At 39.6% G+C, this 27,729-nt stretch overlaps 2 protein-coding genes across 2 annotated transcripts; one reads left to right on the top strand and one right to left on the bottom strand.

Moving 5' to 3' along the window:
* Positions 1–3,149: 3,149 nt before the first annotated feature.
* HHLA2 (HERV-H LTR-associating 2) lies at positions 3,150–9,819 on the bottom strand. The gene is given in 7 exon segments (XM_027883247.1): positions 3,150–3,191; positions 3,661–3,740; positions 5,959–6,249; positions 8,110–8,373; positions 8,739–9,024; positions 9,026–9,057; positions 9,729–9,819. Coding segments are annotated over 7 exon segments (1,086 nt in total).
* Positions 9,820–12,844: 3,025 nt separating this feature from the next.
* On the top strand, positions 12,845–27,236 carry IFT57 (intraflagellar transport 57). The gene is made up of 12 exons (XM_027883240.1): positions 12,845–12,875; positions 12,984–13,134; positions 14,353–14,515; positions 15,577–15,695; positions 16,629–16,719; positions 19,970–20,038; positions 20,568–20,690; positions 22,671–22,742; positions 23,327–23,458; positions 24,376–24,438; positions 26,188–26,254; positions 26,800–27,236. The coding sequence occupies exons 1-12, from the start codon at positions 12,845–12,847 to the stop codon at positions 26,976–26,978; spliced, it is 1,260 nt and encodes a 419-aa protein (XP_027739041.1). The 3' UTR covers positions 26,979–27,236.
* Positions 27,237–27,729: the final 493 nt, after the last annotated feature.

Raw genomic sequence — 27,729 nt, 5'->3', positions numbered from 1 at the left:
CAGATTGATCAACCTTGTCCCTTGTCCCTTAATAGCTTCTGCAACTTGCCATGTTGGTCTTGGTTTTCTTCTTCAGTATGAGTGATTGCTACTGGCATGCGTTGTTCCTCTGGTTCAGCTGCAGTTTGAGTGGTCATGGTGGCTGCTGGTCTGCTTTCCTTCTCTTCCTCCTGATGGTCCTGTCTAGTGACAAGCAGTGTCCAGTTAAATAGTGGCCAGGGCTCAGCACACTGTAGTAAGTCGCTCCTCTACGGAGTTGCCATGGCATTCTCTTTGCAAATATCCTGTTCTGTAGTTGTTCAGGGGTGAACTTCCAAACCATTGGAGCAGAGAATTTTCCCCCAAACTGGTCCATTTTCCCCCACATTCCATGTCACTCATGACTAACACCTTCAGGGCAGATCTCTGAACGACCTTCCTAGAAATCTCTTTCTTGACTCTAAAGTGTGTGGATCACTCTGGGAAGACCTGGCAGACTTAGCAACAAGAACATCTCAAAAGCTGTTGAATTAGGCCTGAAGGAGGAAAAAGGGATGAAAATCTTGGGAGAATCATCCTCCCTTGTTCCCCACCACAGGCTGGGTATGATCATTAATGAATTCCCAGTAGCACCCAAGGTCAGGGCAGGAGAGCAACACTTAATATACATCCCAAATGACCCTCGTTGCCCTTTACGTTATCACGTCATAAACTGACATCACACAGTACAGCAACAAAGCAATCCTGATCCCTCTCGCTGCTCTGAAAAAGATCACTACAAGGAGCACATATGGGAATATATGCAGGGTTAGGTACCCCTTACCGCTGCAGAGGGATGGAGTTGAGAACTGGAGGCACAAAAGGTGAGGATCCCAGGTAGAGATAGGAACAATTTGCTGGAAACAAAATGAGATAAGAAAACGAACAGTAACAGCACAATATTAATAACAAAAATGCACTGAAGAGTGATTTACATGCAGGAATGCTCACTGTGGACCCTGAGACAATGAACAATGCCAGACTGCTCCCCTACCACGTTTTCTCAGCTGGAAGGAACCCCTTCTACCAGGAAGAGAGTCCCTTCTCCCTGTCTGTGGAAATGATGTGAGGTGGTCTCCAATAACATTTGGGTCCTGCCCACGCTGCCTCACAACTATTGCAAAAAAACTAACCCTGTCCTGGCTGAAACCAGGACAGAAGTACAGATTAAACCTATGCCCAGGGACAGCCCTTGACGCTGGGATAACCCAACTTCCATTTGTCCTGCCAGTAGTGCAGAGTTTTGTAGGAGAGGAGAAAGTAAAAATTTTCATAAGAACAGTCAGTTTAAAAGCTTCCACTACCACCAGTCAAAGGATTTCTGTTTGCCAGCTGCAGGACAGACACTGGAGATGCTGCAAGGGACACCTCCCAGCAAGACTGCCTGTTGATCAGAAACAGGGCATTCTCTTAGGTCTTTTCTGTCTTTAAACAGGGAGGTGGTCTTTGCTTATTAAATACTAATAAATATTAAATACTAATAAGAATACTTATACTAAATTAAAATATTGTCTCGGTTTGAGACAATTTGGGGGGGAAGGAGACCTCAGATGGAAGTCTCCTTCCTCCAGTTCAATATCCCTGGCTCTTTCCAATACAGAGAGAGACAGAGATCAAATACACTCGGACGTAAATGAAAAAAAATAACTCTCTACCAGGAAGAACGATAAACAACAGTACTGATAAAACTGGGTTAAGATTACCAGAAAATTCAAAAGCTCCCACTCACCATACCAAAATGAGATGGCAGTCAGTCTCCCCTCACCCGTTAAAACCTGGAAGGAATAGTTTGGAGGGTCAGTGCTGGAGTGAGGCTGCAGTGCTGGCTCAAGCAGTTGGAGCAGGGCTGAGACTGGAAGGACCCACAAGACACCCACTGGATGCAGCAGTGAGACCTGGTCACTGCAGCTCTGATGGTGGTTGTAGTCCTGATCCATCAAAGGTGGTGGTGGTAGAGGCCTGGGTGGTAGAATTCCCATGACATGACGGGAGGAAACCCTCAACCTCCTGAGTGAAGTCCAGGTGTGGTCTTTTATTGGGCTCAGGGTAGGTGGGAACACCCACGGTAACTCCCCCGAGGCAGGGAGTTCTTCACTGATTGATGAATACTGGATCCTGAGAGATTTCAAGAACCTTGGACACCTTCTAAGATTTTAAGGTTGCCTGTACTGTCAGCACAGGTGGATCCATTATGGCCATCAGCAGAGCTAAGTATCTTCAGGCCATGTGAGTGAATTGTCCTGATGCCTCCTCGAGGGGAGTTATCACAGATGAGTCATTTGTGCAAGGACAAAGAAATGACACCCAGCTGGTAGCCTGAGGTGGCAGGTGTGCACACCTGGATTGTCTGAGGCATCAGCATTCCAGTCTTTTCACACTTGTGGATACATTCTTCTCCTAGGATAATAGAGTACTCTCCTTAAGTCCCTCCCCACAATCTAAATTAGCATATTTTGGGAAAAGAGAAAAGGTGGATACCAGAGTTTTGTGTAACCCAGGATAAATACTAAAAGAAATTAAAAACAGTAAGCCTTCTCTTTCCCTAACACTGGAAAAAAAAAAAAATCCCTCAAAACTTAGGGATTTCTTCTTCTGTGGAAAATACTCTGTCCCTTTGGGAAATCCAGGTTCCAATTTTGCATGCCAGCTTCTCACATACAAGTGTCAATTGACTTTTTTTCACCTTCTATCAGTTCCTTTGTTTGTTACTGTTGCTCAGAGAATCACATTTCCATGTGGCTTCTTGCTGTAACTGAAAGGGGAAGATGAAGGAACTCTTTGTTCAACAACAATTTCAAGTGCACCTGTGTGCACAGAAGGATTTTCTTTTTTTCTGGTACGTCAAGGTGCTCATAGGATTTCTGCCCTTCTGCGTAGCTAGGCAAAACAAAAATGCTTGTAAGAACTACTGAAGTGTAAAATTAATCCCCTAGTAGGAGCAGAACAAGACACACTCTCTGTAAAGTTAAAAGTCAGCATTTTCCATTTTAACATTATCTGAACAAAATAAGCATCCATGTAATAGTGCAGAAACATTCCTGTTTCTTCCATCAAGTCCTTCATCAATGGAACCAGAGCTGAGTTACCCCGTAAACTGTTCCACTTCCTCTGATTATGATATGTTCAAAGTCTCAATTGGTCCCAAGATAATCTTGCTTAAATCCTTTAAAGACCTGCATTGCAAAAGCATATTATCATCTCTAAAGCATGTTAGCATTAAAATTGACTAATAAAAACCATGTAAGTGAATCTCCAAGTGAGACACACATGAAAAAGGACTGAGGCATAATCACATATTCTTGCTGAACCTCACGGTAACCATCGACAAATGCCTCCTGAAGCTTACCAAATTCAGACTGTGACAAAACCCAAGGGAGTTTGGAGGTGTATCTCTCCATGGATAGGGCTGTGCTGCCAAGCACAGAAAGATGGACTAATAATGAAAGTTTGGGGTTTTTAAGGGTACTTACAACAAATGCAGAAGAAAAAGACAGAATATTCTAAGACAGAGCCAGCCTATTACAAATGCATCATAATGCTTCATAAAAAGTTGCAAAGTTTGACTCAAACCCCAATGCAAATCTTGAGGGGATCAGTATCAATATTGCCTTAAAAAATAAATACTCTAATGATTGTACATACCTTCATATAGAGACAGCATCCTGCTACCAGCACCACTGCAACAGGCACTCCTACTCCTAGCATGATTTTCCAGGTGTTACTTGAATTTTCTTTAAAAATAAAAATTCCAAAAAGTTTAACAGAAGTGCTTTATATCACAAATTAATGTTCACTATTGTTCAATAACTATATCAAAGCAATGATTTTTCTTATTTATAATCTAAAAGCTATGATTTAGGGAGAAAGAAATATTAAAAGGAAACAGAGAAAAAGCCAAAAGCACATTATTTTACTTAATTGTCCTGATATAGAATTGTATTAGTGCTTATGTGATATGATTTGATGACTTCTTAACACTAGTCCCATTTAAAACCAATCAGCTGCCCCAGTATATTAAACACTGTCTCCAGGCACAGTGCTCAGTGCCATTAATGGTTCTGCTGATTTCCAGTAGAGCAGCTCTGTAAATATTATCCAGCCTGGACCACGACTTCTGTTGCAAAATCTTAGCAACTTTAATTTAAAACATTTCCCAGCTTCTTAGTCCAACTATGCAATCCAGGTGGACACAAGAAATCCCAAGGTGGGTGGTAACAATGGATTACACAATTGCCTGTCTAGCACAAACCTCTGCACAGCACCAAACTGTCAGAAGAACTGTATGGTTCTTCTACTTCAGGCTACCTTTCCACTGCTGTGTCTAGTCCAAAGAATTTGAAAAATTCTACGCTCCTCTGGAAACAGTTAAAAAATGAAAAGTGCCAAAACAGAGCATTTAACTGAGTCATTGCCTTTAGCTTGACTCTGTATCCACATCTTGTCAGTTCCTTTGGTTGAGCAGCTTTAAGCTGCAACCCTTCCTTACACAGGAGAGACCCTTTTAAATGATTGTAAATTCATCCTTCTTTTCCCCTTAAAAGCGTTCTTTCCAGTGACACTTGGAAATCCTTCTGATGCTTGAGCAGCTACTGTGCCACAACTGCTCTGCAACATAGTGACCTGTCTTGTTCCCTTCCACCCTACTGTCTATCTGCTTACCTGCCTTCTGCCTGTGCTGCCACAAAGGTGCAAATTTCTCTGGTGTCTTCTCTGTACTGTGTAATGTATTTCTGGTCCAAGAGCACGAAGATTCTGTGAGCAGCACAGTAATTTCACCATTAAAGAGGGGATTTCTATCACCTATGGCTATCGTAAGATACATCTGTAGACAGCAGCTAGAGAAAGGCATTTGTAGGGGATGATTCTGATCATATTTGGACTGTCTCCAGTAAACATAAAGTTTAAACTGGATGGACTTGTGCATGTAACTTAGGAGAGCCAGTTAAATGTGTGACTCCTTAGAGGTGTTCAACACTCTCTACTTCAGAAGCACAATACTGGGTTTACAGGATAAGGATGATCATGCTGGAATTTGGTCTACAGGGAAGTATGTTTGTCTGACTTAACTGTTTTCTTTAATCTAACTCCCCTCCTTCAGGTTGTCTATAGCCACTGCCATTTAAAACATCAAGTTTTCAGAAAGAAACTAAGCTGTCAAGGTAGAGGGGCAAGAAAGGAAGACAAAAACATTCAGCTATTATCACTTATTCTAGCTCCTTTTCACTTATGTTGCCACTATTTTTCATGTCCTGGCTTGTTTCAAATTCTCTTCTTTCTTAAAAAACATCGATGAGGTGCCCTATAGTAGTTCTCAGTCCTTTAGGTGATTGTATTTAATTGTGTAAAATTAAAGTAGCCTGTGTGCTACTGATAATGAAAAAACTGTAACTAAGACTTCACAGCTGGAAATTTACTACAGTTTATAAAAACACAGGCATGCATTTAAACATATTTATACACAGGCATAGAAGAGGCCCACAGCGTAGAATTAAAGTTTTGAAAATAACAACTGTTGTGTTCTCTTCAATCAAGTTTCTTCTGCAGCCAAACTTTTACCACATCTTTGGGTTTCCTATCATCCCTCTGCTGCCTTTAAAGCCATACTTGCTGGGAGCAGAACATTTAGAACAGGATCCTGTGTGTTCCCTTGTGCCCTCAGCTCTGAGGGCAGTTGGTGGCAACTGAAGTCAGCCACCGATTTAGAGACCTTGGCCACAATAAGCTGCTGATTGAAAAATAAGGAATTTCTAGTCTTTAAATAAAAACATTTTAGGTAACCTTTTTTTGCTGGGACAACAGTAATAAAATATCTCTTCTACCCAACTGTACCAATTATAGAAGACGATTTTTCTAATGTTTTACAGATTTCCGATTGACTCTTTGGCTGTGCATCACCCTACCTGGTCCTCATCCTCTGAAATGAAAGGAGTGGCAACTTACCAATTTGCAAAGTTGTCACAAAAAGTTTTGTGTAGTGGGGTGCTGAAGTATTACACAGACATTCTCCACTGTCAACTGCAGTAAGATCATGCAGGATCAGTGAAGGGTCACTTGTGTTTATCTGGGCTCGAGGCTGGTAAGAGTGGGATGTACCATTGAAGGAGGCCACAACTGAAGGCACTGAATTTCTGTTTAATTTCCAAACAACACAGACATCTTCAGTGTTTGCAGTGTTATTGCTGTACTCACAAGGAATTATGGTGTTACTTCCTTCTGCATTAGACAGGTAATCTGAAAAGGATAATTAAAGAACTCTCTGTAGGTTATTTTGAAAATACTATGAAGGTTATTCAGACATTTTCTGATTTTTTTACGAGGTCTGATACTACTATGAACAAATATAAAAACATATTTCACTACTTTAACATAATATTCAAACACCTCTATATGTTTCTAGAAGGACCTGAAGATTTTAAAAACAAACCTACCTTACACTAAAAAAAAAAATCTAATTGGTATTGGCAATACTTAAAAAAATTCTTTTTCATTTGACTATTTCTCCTCTAATTGGGGGGCTCATTAATAGAAGTGATTCAGTCTAGTCTTAGTTCCTGTGTAAAGCAGCATGAAATCCACATGCTGGGAGCAAAGAGAAAATGTAACTAATAAGATACCTGCACATTTAAAGCAAAAGGATAAAACTCTTACAACACAATTCAATAAAAGCATAAAAAGATTGTATTTAGCTAGAAATAGCTTTCAGCTACAGTGGACTTGAGTATTTTACTTGTCTATGTTGAACATTTAACAGTTAATGAATAGCTTTAAAAAAACAAGGAAGGGAAGGAGAAGGCAGGTAAGTGGAAGGAATATCTTAATATTTTATAATTTAGGTAAGACAAACTAGCATCACAGCACAACTATCAATTTAACAGCAGGGATTTTCTGCCAAGAAAGGAAAACCAGAGGAGGCTGTGGTGGCTGGCAGTCAGCTGGAGAGGAATCTAATACGTTATTTTGACATGGTATAACCACGCTTGATTTCTGTGTGTAAGGCTGAATGAACAGAGGTATGGGGTAGAAAATCATGAAGACAAAACAAAACAGAACTGTACCTCACACTGCTATTATAGAAGGAAAAATAAGGCAGTTCGCTTTCAAAATGTTCTGCTGAGGGGGATAGATGAGTGCAGTAAAATTCAAATAAAAGTGTAACCAAATGTACATTTTTCTCTGGCAGATAAGAGGCATAGATTATCAAAACAGAGACTTACAGTGCAATTGTCAGCTACTATGATGGCATACTTGAAACCTTCCATATTGTAAGCTATTCCATTAAAAACCGTGCTCTTGTTCTGAAGCACGAGCAATGGATTAGGAACTGAGAGCATTTCGGTACATGTTAGGGGGAAATCAGGGTGATGGAAGCAGCCATGCACATCTCACAGGGAAACTGCTCTTGCTTTGCTCTTAATCCAATTAAAAAATATTTCCTAAGGTACAGGAGAGGTCAAAAAGTTTCAGTTATTTACTCGAACTGAGTTTCCAACGAAATTCAGGAGGAGGAAAAAAAGAGTTGAAGTTTCATAGTCCTGATTTTCCTTAACTAACAAAATGAGCTGCTGTTTGCTAAAATGCAGGCAGTGTTTGCTGCTCTCCATTCCCATGCAGCCCAGCACTCAAACTGGCATGTACAGTGGAAGGATCAAACAGTACTGATAAAAGTCTGGCAAAAGATGGGAAACGGACTGAGTAAGGACCATACACAGCTAGAGCAGCAGGCAAACTTTCATATAACCCACATATTCTCTAAGGTTTCCATGTATTTTGTCCAAGTTCATTCTTTCCTTGATAGAGTTTAAAGTTTATTTATTAGGTACCTCTTAAAATGTGAAACTCATATGGAAGAAATATTCGGAGCAAAAGTAACTTACAGAAGGGTGAGCTAGCTCCTCTCATTTCTACTTCTGGGATTTAAATTGCAATGCTGCCTTGTAATCCTAACAGATGAGTTTCAAAGAGAAGGGTATATCCTTTTGCACTACTCCATATCCATGTTGCCCCACTGCAGAAATACTGTCCTCGGTTTGGCTCTGAAGCCAGCTGTGACATTTAGTATTGGTGCAGGAAGAGACTTCCATTCATTCCTACCTTGCATCTTCCATTCAGCAGTCCAGATTAAACAATGGACATGAATATGAGAGTAGTAAGGGTCTGCTGTTGTGTCTATAATGTTCTGGTCACTTCTAAGAGAATAGAGAACTCCATCCCTGGTTTCCTCACAATCTATTTCTTGGATGGATATATTGCCTTATAGCCAAGATATATTTGGCGCTGAATAAGTGAGAAAGGCATAGCACTTAAGTTTCCTTTCTGTATCTGTCTTTTGGTATTCCAGTGCATAGTAAGAGGAAACTGTAGATTTCAAAACAAATAAATAAATAAATAAATAATCTTTCTACTTTCAAAATTTCAGAAGAAAGCATAGCGAGTTACTGTCAATGCCAGGGTCTGTACTATTCTGAGAAGCCACATAACATATAACACCTAACAACCCCTTAGAAATCACTGTGCAGTAGGTTATGAAAACAAGTGCTGCACTGTAATTTTTCAACTCATGTTACAGTGTTTCACCAGAGACAGCAAATTGCTTCATAACACCATCAGGCCCAAAATAGGCTCTATTGGGTTGGAGGATTTTGATTCCATGTAAGAAACAACACGAGAAAATCATCCCGTTTCCACTGGCGCTATCCAAGTATTTTTGATGTCTTACTGACCTGTTGCATGTAGCATGACGTTCTGGTTTGTAGAATTTTGCGTTGTTCCCACACAGCATTCATAAGTGCCCTCATCAGTCACAGTCAGGTTACAAATTTTCAAGGAGGTGTTTCCACCAGGGATGTTCTCACAGAAAAGCTGTGTTCTGTTAATGTATTCTGAGCTATCTGCCAGCCAATCCTTCTGGTGGTAGTAGGAGTGCACACATTTCCCCCCTTTGTGCCAGTGAATTACAACATCGTTCTCAGGTGGGAAAGAACAAGGCAGGATGCAATCCTTGAAAAAACAGCCCTGTAACTTCTTCCTGTTCTGTAAAACCTAAAGCCCATAAGTACAAATAAGTAAGTTTAATCCAGTCTATAAGTATACTTCTGCCCTTCCTTATCCCTGACAAAAAAAATACTCTTGCAGGCAGAACATTCCTACCCAGTGTGCCAATGTCTCTTTCATGCTTTTCTGTTGTATGAGTTCCTTGGGACATCAAGGGTCTTCATTCAGTTTAATCAATATTATAACACAGAGCTCTGGTCTTTAAACTTGAGGTAAACTTTAGGTAGAAATCCTGAGTATGCACCTACATGTTCAAATCAGCACACTGCCACCTTACCACCTGAGCTTCAAATGTGTTTCCACACCTTTTCCGCCTTGAACTTCAAACCCTTCTGAGCTGCAGCTTGCTCATACCTTCACAGTGCCGTGCTGCAATGACCCACGTTACCAACCAGCCTCACATGGTGCCAGGCAGTTGTACCATCACAGGGGAAAAAAGGATGTGATGGTGTAACTCGCAGGAAGGGCAGAACATCTTGAAACAGCTTTGCCACCACAGACCGGGAGCTCTGTCCCGGCCCCCAGAGATAATTGGAGTGTGCATTCCTCACACATTCCTCAATTCTTTACCATTAATAAACAGTGTTTGAATTAATTAATTCTCCCCATTAGAAATAAGTAATAATTGTTGTTTTTATTATTTTTCAGCTAAAACCTACCCCAAAGTGTAGCACTGATGTAAAATAAATAGATGGTAAGAGTTGATATGTTCTGTCCCTTCATGTCTTCACTGGTTCATAGTAGACTCATGTCAAACTGGCAACAGAAAGAGGGGGAGAAAACATGTTTAAAGGCAGGTAAAAGACACACCATAATGATATCATTTCCTTTGTACAGCTTATTAGGAACTGTAGGCCTTTGTACCATGTTTTTTCTTACCAAAAGTCTTGGCCCAGATTTTTGGCCTTATGATCCTATGCATTTCATAATGGTTGAGGCCCTCTCATTGCCTTGCAGATCGATACTTTATTTGTAATAAATAGAAAGTGTTTACTCTCAGTGTTCTTGCAGGGCTAGGGTATATCTTCATCATTCCTGAACAGGACACCAAGTAAAAATGGTCAAGTACAATTTGCAAAATGATGTAACATGCCCCTTGTCAAGTGTGATTTTTGGTTTTTACTTCTTAAAATATATTTCTGATTACTACAACACTTGACTGTCTTGGATGGGAAATTTGACTGTATTTGCAAATATTGCAGATATAGAGAACTTTTCCCACTTTTCATCAGATCAAAAGGACATCAGCTGAACTTTCAAAAAGGTGTGTATAGAAGTCTAGGATAGGAATGCAAAGGCAGAGGAGAGTCTCTCATCATATCTTCTGGTTTGTCATTTAAATAGCAATGAACTGAAGGCTCTCATGCATAATAGAAAAAGAATAATCTTATTGTAGCTGCTAAACCGCACTCTTCCTCCATTCAGGCATAACATCCTAAAATACAGCACACCACAGTGGAGAAATTACCTCATGAATCAAATAGCTTGAAAAGAGTTTAAAGAGCTTTCCCTAGTCCTCCTCCTCTCGGAAGGCAGCTATAGGTACCATTCCTAACTTACACAGGGCATAGGCTTAGCCAGGCTTGCTAGCCAGTTCTTTTGATACTAATGAATGATTTTGACTAGGAGGTGTGACTGTACAATTTGTGGTGAATGTAAATCTTACATCCCAATGATTTTTGCATGTTATTTCTTTTGTAAAGCTACTGTGATTGTTTTATGTATTCTCACTATTCATTAGGAGAAAAAAACAAACCAAAACAAAACCAACAAAGACGCATCAAGATATTAAATCCGAGACAGAGGTGATGCAAGAGTAAAACAAACATTTATGATATATAACTTCGCTCCATGTCAGCAACAACTGCCACTATTCACCTTCATTTCTCTTTCCATTTGCAAGTGGTGTAGATCATGTTTGATTGGATTCTTCACTCATTTGCCCATCACTTCCAACTTGTGATTGATACAACATATTACGCTTGATGTTTTCAAAAACATCAATTAATGCTATATTTCTCTTAGTGAGTGATGTGCCACATTTAATAGACAATCACATTTAATTGGCAGTGATACTCTCAGAGTAACATGGTTCAAACAGTACCTCTGTGATGCCTTTGGGGGCTGCATGGGCAACCAAAATATACAAAAAAACAAATATACAGCATTCTCTGTTGATCTTTGCCTCACACACATGGCACAGTTAATGCCTTTCCCATAAAGGAAAGCAGCTGTTTCTCCAATGCAAACTAAGTTTCTGCACATGTGAAGTTTTCACACTTTTTGTGTTCCTTTCTCCCTCTTTGGGATTAAAAGACTTTTTCTCTTAAACATTTCTTTTGCCTAGCTTTGTTGAACAAACCCTTTAATTTTAACTCCTGCAAGCTGTAACTGAGAAGAAATCAGTTCTCATCAGTAATGTGATCTCTACGGCAGTGGCAATGCCACTGGGGATTGTGCTGGGGCACCCAGAGAGCCAGAGCACCGCAGCAGCCAGACCTGCAATTCCCTTACAGTGACAGAACACTGGCACAGGGAGCCAGGTCAGCTCTGTGTGGGCACAGGAGAACAAGAAGACAAGATTGAAAACATAATGATACTCTTCTCAGAAAGCTGGTAATCTGAAACAAGAAGAAGGTGCCTTGGGTTGCCTGCAGGGGAGGTGATTAGTTTCTAATAATATTTCCCTGGTGCTTCTTTTTCTCCAGACAGTACAGGCCCAGCATGTGCTATCTGGTTTCCAGCAGAAGAAACTGACAGAATGACTCAAGCATTTTCTGGAAGAGAGCTTACAAAAAACCCAAACAAAATGCAGGAAGAAGTTGGAAGAAGAGGTGTCTCTCTTCAAAGGCCTTGTCTGATGTCAGCAGTACACAGGTGAGGTGTGTCTCCTACATTCAGTGAATCACAGACTCATTTAGGTTGGAAAAGACCTCCGAGATCAAGTCCAAACTTTGACTGATCGCCACCTTGTCAATAAGGTGCCGCAACCTGCTGTTTCTTGAACGCCTTCAAGGAGGGTGACTCCACCACCTCCCTGGCAGCCCGTTCCAATGCTTGACAACAATTTCTGTGAATTCCTCCTAATGTCCAACCTCAACCTCCCCTAGTGCAGCTTGAGGCTGTGTCCTCTTGTCACTAGTTGCCTGGGAGAAGTCACTGACTCCCAGCTGGCTACAACCTCCTTTCAGGGAGTTGTAGAGTGTGATGAGGTCTCCCTGAGCTTTCTCTTCTCCAGGCTAAGCCCCCGCAGCTCCTCCAGCCGCTCCCCATCAGATTGTGCTCCAACCCTTTCCCCAGCTCTGCCGCCCTTCTCTGGGCACACTCCAGCACCTCAGTGTCCCTCCTGAACTGAGGGGTCCAGAACCGGACACAGCACTAGAAGTGCCTCACCAGTGCCAAGCACATTCCCGGCAGTCCCAGCTTTCCCACGCGCTCCCTTCCCCACCGCCCCGCGGCACTTCCAGCCGCCGGCCGCAACTGACCTCCCGCTACAGCTCCTCAGCTCCCGAGACTTACTCTCCCACACATCCAGTTGCAGAGTGCCGCACCTGAGGTCACGAGATACTGCCCACCACGCAAACCACTCCGAAGTTCGTGTGGAACCGGGAAAGTTCAAAGCCTCGATCCAGCGGCGCCGGGAGGGGCTGCGGGGCCACACCCCCACCATATATGGTGATGATGGGCGGGGTTACTGTGCCCCGTGCGCGCTGATTGGCCGGGGGGCGTGACCAGCCCACCCCAGGCCGCTTTGCCTTGGTTACGGGCGGCCGAGATGGCGGAGGAGGCCGGGATGGGCCGGCGGGGGGATCGGGATCGGGATCGGGATCGGGATCGGGATCGGGATCGGGATCGGGAGCGGGAGCGGGAGCGGGAGCGGGAGCGGGAGCGGGAGCGGGAGCGGGAGCGGGAGCGGGAGCGGCCGGCGGACGAGGGTCCGGCAGAGCGCGGCCCCGGCGCGGCCTTTCACATGTTCGTGGTCATGGAGGACCTGCTGGACAAGCTGAAGCTGCTGAGCTACGAGGAGGAGGCGCTGAGGCGCCACAACATGAGGCCGCTCTCCAGGTGCTCCTGGCCCGCGGGGCAGCGGGAGGGGGTCGGAGGGGGAGAAATCCCAGCGAGCGGTCGGAGCCCAGGGCAGGAAGGAGGGCAGGTCCCGCCTGGCAGGTCCAGCCAGGTCCTGGCTCAAGGCAAAACCAGCCAGAGGCACAGCTTCCCGTGTCATCTGGAAGCTTTCATAACGCTGAAGGCTGAGATGTGATAAGTAAATAGCACTTGAGCTTCCCTGCCCCCCCCGACAGGTACTGGATAGCTGCATGCGAAGGTACCTCTGCCAAAAATAGTTCTACGTAAATTCTAAATAATTCTAAATAATTCCGAGTGTCTTGAATTCAGCGTCACTATTTGTGCGGAGTGTATATTTTCTGACCCTTTGCAAAAAGGGTCTTGGATCCATTCTTGTTAAGTCTGGGTTTTCATATCCAGTATATATTTCTTCATATGTTTGGGTTTTTTTTTAAATTATGGGAGGAGGCAGGAAACTTGGGAAATGGGACCAATATGTTCCCAACATCCAACTGCCCAAACAACTTTCAAATCCATCTTGTCAGGTTCAACAAGGCTCCACAGCAGCGTGTCAGAGTTAAGCTTTCTATAATCAACATTTTGGTAGGTAGGGGAAAAAGAGGCAGTCCAGATTATTCCCTTGTTGGGAAGCAGGCTGAAGCAGCTGTAAGTTCGTTCTAGCAAGCTGTCAGACCATTGGGATGTTTGGAGCAGGGAAGCAAGGGATACTTGAATGAATCTATTGCATGGTTCTCAATTAGCCAGTGGCAGTATTTTTATGAAGCAATGGGATTCTGCATCTTTGTAATGGTAACAGAATTGAGCTCATCATGATTTGAGACTGCTCAGGTAAACAGCTCCTCCAAGTTGCTCCTCCAACAAGAGTAGTAAGTTTGGTTTGTGTGGAAATGTTAATTTGGTGGTGTTTATCTGAAGGTATCCTGCTGGCAGGAGAGAGGAGTACTCAGTTTCTATTTGATTCCTTGGAAATTAATGTTGATTAATAGCTTACTCAAACCTGGAAACAATTCAGCTGGATTGTGAAAACTTAGTCTGCTGTGATTATGTGTGAAACCAGGCATCCTGAATTTAGCTCAGATGGATTGCTCATTGAGAAAGTCAGGTAAAGAAACTGCTCTGTGGTGTGTGCTGGCCTGTAATGTTGTAAGAGCTCCGGGAGCTCAAAATATTTGCCATTCTTCCTGCTTTTTGAAACAGGCACTACTTTGCACTGCCCACCAATCCCGGTGAGCAGTTCTTCATGTTTTGCACGCTCGCTGCTTGGCTGATCACGAAAGCGGGACATCCCTTCGAGCAGCCCCAGGAGTGCGATGACCCCAACGCGGTGATATCAAACGTGCTCTCGGAACTGCGGTCCTTTGTAAGTGTTGAACAGGCTGTTTTCCCAGGTGTGTGTCCGACATGTGCATCACCTTCAGAAAGAAGTGCAATTGCACACCTCCTCTCCTTCCTGCTTCTGTTCACAAGGACCCGACAGACTTCTCCTATTTATAAGTTTCTGCTGTGTTACTTAGTTAACTAATTGGAAGTTTATACCCTTGCTAATTTTTTTTTAGCACTGCAGAAAATGGTATTATATATGATTCCAATTGCTTTTGTTCTACAAAATGGATTAAACTGGGTTTACTTTTTTTAGTGCCACATATGTTGCTCATTTATAGTAGCATAATTTGCAGAGATTTTATCTGGAAAGTTTACAAAGTGCCTGTGATCCTGCTCCTGCCATGGTCAGTGGTATAATTCACAGTGAAGGGAATGGTTCAGAATAGTGTTCATGTTTTCTTCTTTTTTTTGGTAAGGAGTAAGAGGTTGTATAAACTGCCAGGAAGTATTGAGATTTTTTTTCAATATTAAAAAAAAAGAAAAAAAAAACAACAAAAACAAAGGTCAGGAGAATATATCAACTTACAGGAAGTATGATCTTATGGAAGATTATACTACAGTGGAGCTGTGAATGATGTTAAGACTGTTCTCTAAAGGAGTTAAACCATAACAAACTAATATTATTCTACATGACAGCAATAAATAAAAATATTTTATAAATAAAATATGGAGCAAACAAGACAATGTTGAAAAGCTGGTATTTAAGTCTCAGAACTTGAGTTTCTACATAGCTGTTCATACCTTTGTCAGCTTGTCACTTGTGTGCTTGATCATCCATCTCTCTTGTGGCTGCTGACTCTTCTGCTCCCTGTGAGTATCCTTGTTACCACGTGCTTTAAGATTTCTACACTGCATTGGGATGTTTTCTTTTCCCTTCTGTTGCCTGACTGGAGCTGCACTAGGGAAGAACATGAATTAACATTAATAAAATCTTCACACACAAGGGACGCTTTGGTTTTAGTGTAAAAAAATCTTTTCTCCCTGCAAGGAAACTCAGATCAATGGGCCATTAATAAACAGCACGTCTCTTTATTTTAGGGAAGGCCTGTGGATTTTCCTCCCTCAAAATTAAAGGCCGGTTGCGGAGAGCAAGTGTGCTATGTTCTTGATTGTTTAGCTGAAGAAGCCTTGAAACACACTGGCTTTAGCTGGAAAAGGTATAATACACTTTTAAGCATCCTCCCTCATGCACTGATTTCCAGCAAACAGATGTAAGTTGTAATGGTAAAGACAAAATGTAGTAATGACTAAAAATGTTTCACTTGACGTTTCATGAGATGCAAAATTCAGCTAGGCTTGAAGCACTGGGACCAATTAATTCCTAATGCAATTTCACACAACTTAGTCTATTACCAGCAAGCCTGAGTTTGGACCATTATTAGACTTAGCTAATTAAGATGTAACTGATGACCTTTTTTTGGTCATTTCCCTATGCATAACTCCTTGTTAATCTGACAGTTGAGTTGAAATATTTAATGTCCTTTTAGATTCTAACAATCAATTCTTAACCTCTTCAACTGGAGGTATGCACATATGATCATGTTACAAGCAGGGTACAGTAGTTTTATTTAATATGAAGGAAATCTTAGGAGAAATTAGATCACAGATAATTTCAAGTGTATGAAAATGTGTTTAAAAGTGTTCTTTATTTCATTCCTTCACTCTAATGGGCTTTGAAATGGATGCAGCAAAGTAATTTCTACTCTAGAAATATTATACTGTTACTTCTGTTTAATACACAAGTTGCAATGTGGGCTGAAAATAAGTCTGTGGTGACTTGCACTTGAATTTTAAGAGGTTAGACCAAAAGAGAAAACCAAAGTTTACTCCCCAGATGTTTTTGTAGTATGAATGTACTGTACTGCTTGGCATAATAAATAATCCTTACTTTTAAGACAGTGCAAGATAAAGAATGACTTTTAAGGCTGTTAATTTATTTGTTTAAATATGTGAAATGCTAATCACTGTCTCATTATTTTCCACACCATCCTTACTTCTCATAAAATGTTTTGTTTGCTAAGGAGCAATTTACAGAAGTATTTACAATTTACTGTGTTTAAAAGCTCTGCTGTTCTTTGAATTAATTTCAGGCCGGCATATCCAACAGAAGAGCTAGAAGAAGAAGAAATAACAGAAGATGATGCAGAATTAACACTTAATAAATTGGAAGAGGATGTTGCAGTAGGTTTATGCTTTTGATGATACTAATGTTGGTCAGCTATCGGCACATTTTTATTCACTGTTCATTTTGCTTGGCTTTGTTTATGAAGTCCTTTCTATTAGCTGTTCAGTTTTTTTTCCCTGTGGCTCCATTCCTGCATCATCAGATTCTCTGTAGAGTTTTTTGTTGCTTTTCAGGTAAGGTTGTGAACTCATTGAGACAGAGCACATGTTCTTATGTGCAGTGGAATCTAACCATGCATTAAAATCACAGAGATTCAGAATTGTTTGTGTTCTACTGATGCAAGCTCTTGATGTTAAACAAAACTTCAGTCCCTGTTTAAAGAATTGGCTAATATTTGGCTAAAATTTGCCCAATGCATAATTAACAGAGTGCTCACTATTGTAACTTAGGTTTCATGTAAATAGGAAATTAACTTTGGTACTTAGTTTGTCTAAAATTTGGGAGCAGAGTAGATGGAGAAGAACAACTGGAAGTAGAATGTTTATTGAAAAATACCAACAAAGACCTAAATAAAGGTTACAGAATTTTTTGTAGACAAAGGTCATAGGAACTCATTGCTATATATTCCATGAATGCAGTGGTAATAGTATTCCATCATTAATTCTGACTGAAGAGTAAGTCTTTCTGTGTGCTTCGAAATACCTTTTATCAAAAAGATGACAGTGTTTGAGGATCATTTGGTTTTTTTATTCCTACTCTTTAATTGTAATAGTTACAGTGAAGTTGTCATGGCTATAAAACAGCCTATGAAATACACCCACAAGTTCTAATATGCTTTTAGGACTTACTGATGGATGGATGTTGAAGAGAAGTTCTTTTTGGCTGACTGACTTTCTCAGAAGATTAGATTTATGAGAGATGGAGTCTTGCTGTAACCTGGTAGCTTAATGTGATCACAAGGCATTGGCATGTTAACAGGCATGTTTGTCTTTGTGAAATGAATCTTTTTGCTGCTAATTTAAACTGGATTTTTCTGGAGAGGATGTTAGCTGAGGACAGTTAAAGTGAAAATTTCAAAAATAAATGAGTTTCACATCCGATTTCTGCAAAAATTGATGACTCTGTGCAAAATAAATGTAGATCAAAACCAAAACACTGAAAGCTGTGAGCTTGGGAGTGGTCACTTGCCATGTCAGTAAAAATTACTTGAGGGAAAAACAATTTTCTGGAGTGCTAAGGCCCAGCAATATTGGATAGAAAGTGCCACAGCTATCCCACTTTTGTGTTCAATTTCTTGGTCAAAAATGTTGGAAATAGAGTGCCAGTAATGTTTTCATATGGTTCTGATTATAGTCCCAATTTGTAGGGCACAGTAGTCCATAATAATGTAACAGTTGAAGAGTTTACTTTTCCTCTTCATTTTCTCTCAGTTTTCCTAAGTATTGCATTATTTTGCTCATTTTTATTAGCCAAGAAAAATTCCAAATTTCTATTCCTAAATTTCCTACAATATGCAGATATTGTGATGTGGCTGTCTGGTTGCATTTTTATCAGCTTTCAAGTCTTCACAGAAAAAGGTCTTGAATAATTATGAGAAGAATAAGAGACATTCCATGTTGCATTTTTGACCAGCCTCAGAAACGTGAGCTGTTGGCTAAAAGGTTTAAATAGGAAAACAGTCATCTGTCTGTTCTTTTCTGTATCTTGTTAAGGTCTAAGCTGCTTAAATGGGGAGGCAGGCATGAAACAGTTAACTAAAGCACATTTGAAGGCCTTCAGAGAACCTCTGGGTTTGCTCTAGGCCATGATTTTCACAACTGACTGTTCTATTGGCTCTTCTGAATGTGTGTGTTAATAAAACCTTTGAGGTTGTATTGCCTACTATGTATTTTGTTCCCAAGTGGTTTATAGCAAGTGGATACTCAGGTTTTAGAGCCCCTTGTGGTTCTACAGGGACTAATTATAGGCCAGTGTAAGTTTTTTTCCCTCAGTCCATTGTTACTGCCAGTATATTGATATTAGCTATATCCATAATTGAATTTAGCAATATTACCAGTAGTTATATGGTAGCCATGAGTTTCATTGATTGTTATTTGGGTTTGATTCTTTTGAATAAAATTGATGAGGCAGAGACAAGTCTAGTCTGTGAATCAGAACTGTAAAAGTTTTGTAAATCTTGGGGAATTGGGTAGCCTGTACTACGTGGCCAGCAGTACTGAGGCTGGGTGTGCAAGGAAATCTGCACAGTTTGGGTTCTCAGTTCTGGTAACTAGTCTTATTGTTCTGGTAGGATGGTCTGTGAAGTCCTGCACAAATACTTATTGTCCATGTAGCAAAAGATAGTCCCAATCTAGTTGCCAGTAATTTCTTGCAAGTATTCAGGGACTAGGGGTCAAACATGCCAGAAGAAAACGGTAGTCCCTGTTGGTTACAAACTGGGTAGAGGAGAAGAAAGAAGAATAAGCTCCAAGGTTTTCACTGAGCCTCAAAGGGTTCTTCACTAAGACCTCTGTTATTGCAGCTTTCATAATTTGTCTAGAAAGGAGGTGGATGATGAAATTTCAGCTTCGGTAGAAAAGCCAGTTAACAGAAGGACAAAGTGTATAAAGGTGAAGTGTATGGGTGATGAGATGGCAGGTGAAATACAGTAGATAGATGGAGGGTAATGCACAGAAAATGCGTGTTATGGGTGATGGGCTCTGGGCTGATCATAGTCACTGAAGAATGCAGTTTTGAGACTATAATAGAGAATTCTGTAAAACTCTCAGCCTAGTGTGTGGTCTCATGGGCAAGAAAAGAAACCAGTTGCCTCAATTTCAATTGTGTTATTCTGAACACTTAAAATGTGGCATCATTCTGCAACTCCAACATGTAGTGCAAACATGTAAGGCAAACAACATCTTGAAAACTGTATTCAGGTCTGGGTGTGGTTTGGTTTTTTGTTTGGTTTGGTTTTATTTTCAAGGTAAAGCTTGAAGAAACACGTAAAAAATTACATTTTACCATACAACTATTGATAATGGCCCATTTGATGTGAGAGGGCTTAGGTTTAGGGGGACTTTTTGGTTGTTTGTTTAATTTTTTTAAGACTGTGGCACTCTGAAGGAAATATGGGGCAGCTTTCATCTTTCAGCTTGTCTCAGGTATTGTGTCTGTTCATAAGCTCCATTATCATAAACTCTTTGTGTTTTGTTCATAAATATGGAATTTAATACTTCTGTGTTCTGTTCTGTGTTCTGTAAAATAAAACTATGGAGAAAGATTGTACAATACTTACTGAAGTCTAAATTTGCAACTTTCCTTAAGGAAGAAGAATCAGACAATGAAGAAAATTATATTGACCTGAATGTTCTAAAGGCGCAAACGTACAGATCAGTAAGTCATTACACATCAGTCCTCTCTTGAAAGGTTTTTACATCTGTAGCAGCAGTTTGTTTCTGTTGATTTAAATCTGAAAATCCCTGTGTAGTCTAAACTTGAAAAAATATTCCAACTGAAATGAATGAGCTTATTTTAAAGAAACCATGTGCAGCTAGTTTCTAAACTGATATCACTGAAGGACTGCTAGAATATTTGCAAGAGATTTTTTTGCAGAAACTTCTAGGGAAACACGATACTTGTTTCTTGAATGTATTTGAAACTCACAGACACATGCAAACGCTATTTCTGAAATGTATTGTAATTTCTTATTATATCTATTTAACTCTTCAATTTTAAGTTTGATGAGAAGATATATAGTTCCTAATCTTTATGAATTCAAAGAAAGCCATTAAAGAAATCTGCTATGTCTGTAGTCTAGATAATTCTTGATATAAATATTTTTCTAAATATGAATTATAATGATTTCTAACAGTTCTCACTGTGCATAACGATATTTCCTGTACAAACTGTGATTTTTACACAGGACATGAATGAAACTTCAAAGCAAGAAGAGATTTTACAGTCCACGACAGATGCAGCAGAGTGGAATCTGGAAGTGGAACGTGTGCTTCCACAGCTGAAAGTTACAGTCAGGACTGACAATAAGGTGCGTGAGAATGGATCTGTGTGTGTATACATACTGATTAAAATGTTATTTCAGTCAATGTTGTTTACTTTCCATTTATAGTTTTTGTCTTTTGTCATGCCAAGACTCGTGAATAAATGGGCTCTCCAGTGCTGTCTTGTCTGAACCTTTGCCACTTACTTTGACCATAAAAGCAATAATTTTCCGTAGGGTGTTTTCTCAATATTATATAGTATTTTTTTCTGCTACTTACAGGGCACCTTATTTCTGTATATTTACTTCTATATATTTATTTCTATATATTTGCTCAGTGGAAACTTCTTCAATCCTTTGACATTTCCAATGTATTCACACTGCTGAAAAATTATACCCTCAGTTTACCAACTATTAAAAACATTGTCCTGGAAGAGGACAATTATGAACTTCTTTCAACTGTTCCATTTGTCAACCACGTGAAAGGTTGATTGTATGGAATTCATCTTTCTGAACTTTACATAACAATAACGTTGGTCTTTACCTCTGATCTGGTCATTATGTGCTTTCCTTATGTTTAGCAAAAAGAAATTTTTCAGTGGATTTTGCTTACCATATCCAGATAACTATCTCAAGGTGAAATTCATCATGTGTATATATCATGGGTATATTCATCATGAGTATTTCTCTCCAATATCTGTTTCAAGTAGTCTGGAATGAGCAGCTTAGAAGTAGACATCTACCTTTGGCAAGACCAAACCTAGGACCTGTTCCTGGCATTGCCACGAGCATTCTTTTTAGGAGCTTGTGTAGCACACACACATCAGAGCAGTATTGAAATCGTTCATTTGTAGTGACCCACCTGCTTGGGGTGTTGGAGCAATCTGCAGCAGTGATATATCAGTACAACACATATACATGAATACAATGAAAGATAATTATCTTGCCAAAAACGGGGAACTCTCAACTGTCTGCTGAACTGCTTGCCTGGCTTACACTGTCCTGCATTCTTCTATGTGAAGAATTGCCTGGTTCAGACCATTTTTCTGTGATCATCAGCAAGCCCATCTGTTGCAGAGAACATGATGCTTGATTCTCACAGTAAGGAATTAAAACTTAATAAAGACTTACATGAAAAATTAAAGCCACTGTAGGATCTAAAGTTTACCATCTTCCAGCTTAATGCACCATCTCTTGGCTGTAAGGAATGTGTCAAAATGACCATGAAAAGAGGATTATTTTTTTTTCTAGCTTCTGTGCTTTCATGCTTTCAGAAATAGATGGATAGAAGTGTTTGGCCTTTTTCCGATCTACAAGAAAGGCATCATATTCTGTTTCCTAAGCTGTGCATGTAAAAGTAGTACGAGGAGAGTGTTAATGGTTTAATCAATGACATTAGAAACTAGAACTTATTTGAAAAGTCCTGTGACAATTCACAGCACCTGTTCTCATCCCGCATCCCTGAGTCCATGTATGCTTCCTATGATCCAGAAGGTGGAAGTAATTTTCCCTCTTTTAATTGTGTCCCATTATCAAAACCAAGTTTAGGTAGTTCTGCCTCTTCCATTTCTATTCATTCTCCTGGTATCCATAAGGGCTAAAATAGAAAGGGAAGAACTGATAGTCTGGAGCTGTAGGATTTGGGCATCTAAAGCATTAATTTTGTCTATGAATAAGCTGAGCTAGTGCAGCTACAGTCAATATTTTCAGTATTTGTGTCCAGAGTGCTTTCTAGCAGTAATAGTTCCATGAAGATCAGACTCTCAGAAGCAGAGCTGCTGTGGGTATCAGTGAGGATGTCAGTGTTTGTTTATCGATCTCAGTGTCACATGTGACATTTAGGAGATTTACAAATTGTGTCACATTGAGCAAGTGCCTCTGGCTATGAACATAGCAGGGGCAGAATGATATGTGGTAATAAATAAATAAAAGAGAACTGACCCTGCTTTGCGTATCCGCCTTTTTTAGTAACCAGAGGAGGATAAAAGTTGTACTTACCTATGTTTTAATTTGTGACGTCTTTCTTAGGATTGGAGGATTCATGTAGATCAAATGCACCAGCATAAGGATGGAATTGATTCTTCATTGAAAGAAACTCGGGTATGTCTTGTATGTACAGATTATTTCACTGCTCTGTCAGCATTTTCATTTTCTCTTTTATTTGATATGCATGAAGAACTAAACTGATTTCTTTTTCCTTCATTTTATTTGTGCTATTGCTTTTAAACGAAAAAGAGAAAAATATGATAATGATGGTTAGGGATAGTGTGACTGGCAAAATACCTTGTGGGAAAGACTTGTATGTGTGAGGATTAACTGAGATATCAGGATTCAGTAATGTATGCATTACCATAAGTACATGCTGACTGCAGAAGGCAAAATAGAATAATAAAATCTGAAAATAAGTGCTGATAAAAAACCCCCAAATACTCTCAAATGCTGTTGCAGGAGTAACATACTGACATTGACATTTGTGATGGAAGCAGTAAAGCTTGAAATATGTGTTTTGGAGGTGGGCAAACCAGAGCACGTTGGGAATAATTTTTTGTTGGCTAAACACAGCATTTCTGTACTATTTTTCTCTCTCACTGTAGGCTTCCATATCCTGTCTTAACTACAGCACCATTTCAGTACTCTTTGTGTACTATCTTTATACTGTCAACCCAAAGAATGTGATTTTCTAGGGTTACCTTGACAAACTCCATAATGAGATCAGCAGAACATTGGAGAAGATCAATAGCAGGGAAAAGTACATCAACAATCAGTTGGAGCACTTGATTCAAGAATACCGTTCAGCCCAAGCCTTGCTGAGTGAGGTATTGCTGATCTTTTGTTGTTGTCTTCTCTAGTATTAACTTGCTATAAAGTGAGGGTAGAGGCCAAGAAGAAGTGGAGTGAATTATCTATGAATTTTGCTGTTGGATATAAAGCAGGGGACATGTTGATTAGTTGTAAAATTATATTCTTCCTAAGCTAAACTAGCAATTTTTTTTCAACTGTTCTACAAGGCAAAGTAAATGTTTTTTTGCCTGAGTATTATCTAAATCCGTTCCCAGTCTTGAGCAGCTAGTAGATTGCTAGTTCTGTTTTCCCTTTGCAGTTCACACATCTGTCAGGACTGGAAAAGCTACAGTCTCAGTCCAACATCCATCTCTTAGACTGAGTACTCGTGCTAATGTGCACGAAGCACTCTGATTGCTTATTTGCTTTGTTTAGTTTTTATGCCAATAGAATGTTGTCTGAGAAGCTTTTTGATACCCTTGTTAGGAGGCCTGTTTAAGCTGCCTGTTGGCAAGCCCTCCCGTTTGTGGTAATAAGACTTACAGGATTTGACCTCTGTGCTTTCTGTTTGCCTTGCTGTTAAACTTTTCAGTATCTTCAAGATAGTAATTTACTGTTGACAAAGTACTGTTCTGGGCTTCAGAATTCAGTTCTGTTGCGTTCTGGCAAATTTTCTTTATGTTTATTTCCTCATGTCAATGGTTAAAAAACATACTCCTTATCTGGTGTGTATTTGGTAATTACAGTTTTGAGAACTGCTTTAAAGTTCTGAATGATAGACATTACAGGGGCCGATGTTTCAAGCCTGTCCTCATTTGTAAATGTCATTGGGACTCTGTGGGAGAGTTTCTGGAATTGGAACATGTGAGAGCAAGTTTTGGTGTTTTCTCTGAGCTATCTGCATACATCTCTTCAACTCCGTCATTACAGCAACAAGCATATTTCTTTCCAGGCTAAAGAGAAGTACCAGGAGGGAAGTGGAGGAGTAATTGAAAGGACTAGAGTGCTTTCTGAGGTAAAACACATCTTATTTTAAAACAGTCTTCAGAGAGTCAGCATTTAGTGTTTGCAGTTTAATGAAACCAGTTCTTTCTGGTTTGTTCTCATGTTAAAGATTAATGTTTGTTAAGGAGAGGTGATCTAGTCCAGTCCTTAAATTTTAAACCAGGGCTGCCATTGATTTTTAACTCATGAATCATGAGCTCAGTTTGTAAATGAGGGTAAGTGTTCTGTATTTTATAACTCATGTCCTAGAATTATTGAAGAGTAATAAGTCATATCCATAAATTCTTCAGAAGAAGAACAGCTCAATTGTTAATTTTTAGTTGAAATTAAGAATTTGAAATTTTTGTTTTCTAGGCACTTAAAAGCAATATTTGGCTAAATATTAACTTTTTCCATACATGAAATTATACACAAATCTGTGATGGTGGTTTTTTTGCCTTTAAATCACTGCTCTGACAAATTCAAAGAAAAATCTCCAGACTCCTAACTGCCTCCACAAATTGAGTGTTTCATGGCATGTCATGTAGAATTACAGCCTGATTTGCAAATAGTTCAACCCTTTGTCCAATTCTGAAATTATTTTTTTAATGGCTCCGTTTAGGTTTGAGCAGCCCACTTTATTTATTAGACAATAAAGCCTCTGGAATAAGTAACATAAAATAGATTACACATTAAGAATGTGCTGGAAATTGTGGAACAAGTTTGAGCTGTTTTAAGATGGAATAGTTCAGTTGGAAGGGACCTACAGTGATCACCCAGTCCAACTGCAGTAGGTAATACAGCAGTTTAATGGGAGTTTTTTAGCAAAGATTTCTGAGCATATGAATTCTGCAGAATTAGAGCTGCTTTCTATTTCACTCCCAAGGAAGTAGGTTTGAAAAAAAATGTATTTTACGATGACTTGAGATTTATAATGTGTTTGTGCTTTGGAAGCTGATAGACTGATTAGTGATGATGAATATATTGGTGGTTGGCATCCTTCAAACGATGTAGATGCATTGGTGCATATCTGAGATAAACTAGACACGTTGGATGTTCCTGCTGATCTGCCTTCAGTGCAGTCAAACCTCAGCCCGCTCGGTGATGCCGTTACCACCGCAGGCGTGCAGGAATGGTTCTTTATTGTTACTGAGAAGGCTTATTGAAGCCCTAATAAGGGGCTGCTTTTAAATTAGAGACAAAAATACTGAATTACTGTACTGTAGAATGATATATTTGGTTTTTCTTCATTGTCTGCAAAGGCAGACTGGTCGATAGATGGTCAGTGCTGAAATGCATTTTTATTCTTCATACGTGCACTTTACATACCTGTGCCAGTGCCAGCAGGCTTGACTGCTGCACAGTCTTGTGCTGCTTCCCAGGTTTCCATGGTTGGATGTTGAAGTCTTGACACTTCCAGAGAGGCAGTAGGCATGGTTATTTGGTGAATCTTGGTCTGCAAGGATATTGATTCCTATCTTCTTCCATCCAGCATCACAGAGACACTTACACTATTGTTTTCATTCATTACTCTCAGTAACACCATGCTGTTTGTTCAACTTGTTACTCTTTTTGCTTTTGTGTAATTCTTTACAACATTAATGTAGTTAAAGTTAAATTAAGATTTTTTGAATGTTTGGAAAAAATTCTTCCTCTGTATTCAACAAGAAAGGTAGATTATTTAATTTTTTTTTAACTAATGCAGTTCTTCAGCAGAGGCTTTTTTTTTTTTTAACTTGACATTCATCTGGTTTAATTAAGGAAAAATATCTCTTTTAAGATTACAGAAGTATTAGAGAAAGTAAAGCAAGAAACAGAGGAGAAAGGAAGCAGTATGACTGATGGTGGTAAGTATGTTTTTGCTTCAAACCAAAAACTCTTTTTCTTAGTGACAGGTACATAATTTGTACTTGATTAAAGAAAAATAAAACGAGCAATTATAAGGAACAATATGATGCAGCAGCAGCATCATAATAGCAGGAAGTGAGGGATTAGAAACAAAGTGTGGAGCACACATTATTTAATAGCTCTTCACAGGCAGAGATAACCCTTTGTTGAAGGTGTCTTCAGTTCTCTACCAAACCTCAAGTCAGGTATGGGGATGAGGCTTTCAGCTGAGCAAAACACATAATTGAAAAACCTGTCTTAATGCTGATGCAAATCTTTATGAAGATCTTAGATGTCAAGAAAAGAGCAAAATTATCATTGCCTCTTTCTGTCTTTATAATGTTTTGCATATTAAAAATGATGTATCAGTACAATCATGTCTTTAGAGCAGAACGCCCTTTTGTTCATTCAGCTCTTCAGTTTTAAGGAGTGAAGTATAGAAAACAATGCTTTTGTGTTAAGTAGCTGTCAGAGTTCCAATGTTTATCTTTTTTTTTTTGAACAGCTCCTCTAGTGAAGATTAAACAGGCCTTAACAAAATTGAAGCAAGAAACCATTCAGATGGACATACAGATTGGTGTGATGGAACACACATTACTCCAGTCAAAGCTGAAAGAGAAGTCCAATATGACTAGAGATATGCATGCAACAATGATTCCAGAAGCCCCAGTAGGGGCCTATTAAAATTATTTGGACCTAACTTGGTTTGCCCAAAATACAATTTTCTACCATTTGCTTTTCTGTGAGATCAGAGGTTTCCTTTTTGTTGAGAGAGGGGGGATTACGTTTTTTCTTGTTCCTTTTTAATAAGATGCTTGTTGTGCACTTTTTAAAGAAGTAACATTCACACTTTGGATTCAGTGTGGAGCCATGTTTAGTTTTGTGCTGTAAAGATTTACTGCAGATCTCTTCCAAATATACAAATAAATTCTTATTAATGAAGATGTCTCTACTTCATTGGAGAGTGATACTGACAGCCTGCAGTCTTGATACTCTACAGTGCTGGAAGGAAATTACTTGCAAAGGACTTGAAAGGAACGTAGAGTGTCTATTATTGCCATTTACATAGATTTTGTGTAAAGTATTTAATTGATGAAATTAAAATAATACATCATTGCCTTTTCTAAAAGGCTAGGTCAAAATTGATATCAGCTGCAATGCTGCCTTTAGCAGAAGCAATGATATCAAAATCTGTATAAGACCAAAGAAGATGGAAAGTACTGTTTGGAAATTACTGTGGCTTTCTAATTTATTTCCATGTGCCATTGCTGTTTCAGAATCACTTTATATTAGCATTGGGTCAAATGCTGCTTTTTTATTTATAGTATGTAGTAGAGCTCCGTGGACATAATTTGGATTATTCTTGTTTTCTGTTCTTTTGTCAGAACACCTAATTTTGAACTCTGGGAAGGAAAAATGTTGCCAAATCTAGTTG

The sequence above is a fragment of the Empidonax traillii genome, unplaced genomic scaffold, assembly GCF_003031625.1.
Source record: "Empidonax traillii isolate 1590-97213 ecotype Southwest subspecies unplaced genomic scaffold, ASM303162v1 scaffold121:size1714817, whole genome shotgun sequence".
Classification (NCBI taxonomy): Eukaryota; Metazoa; Chordata; class Aves; order Passeriformes; family Tyrannidae; genus Empidonax; species Empidonax traillii.
The sequence above is the reverse complement of the archived record's forward strand: the minus strand, read 5'-3'. Positions and strand labels throughout refer to the sequence as shown.

Excerpts from the sequence above, each read along its gene's own strand:
- IFT57 (XM_027883240.1), top strand. The coding sequence starts at position 12,845 with ATGGCGGAGGAGGCCGGGATGGGCCGGCGGG. Across the intron at positions 13,135-14,352 it reads AACATGAGGCCGCTCTCCAG|GCACTACTTTGCACTGCCCA; the intron begins GTGCTCCTGGCC and ends TTTTTGAAACAG. Across the intron at positions 20,691-22,670 it reads CAGTCAGGACTGACAATAAG|GATTGGAGGATTCATGTAGA; the intron begins GTGCGTGAGAAT and ends CGTCTTTCTTAG.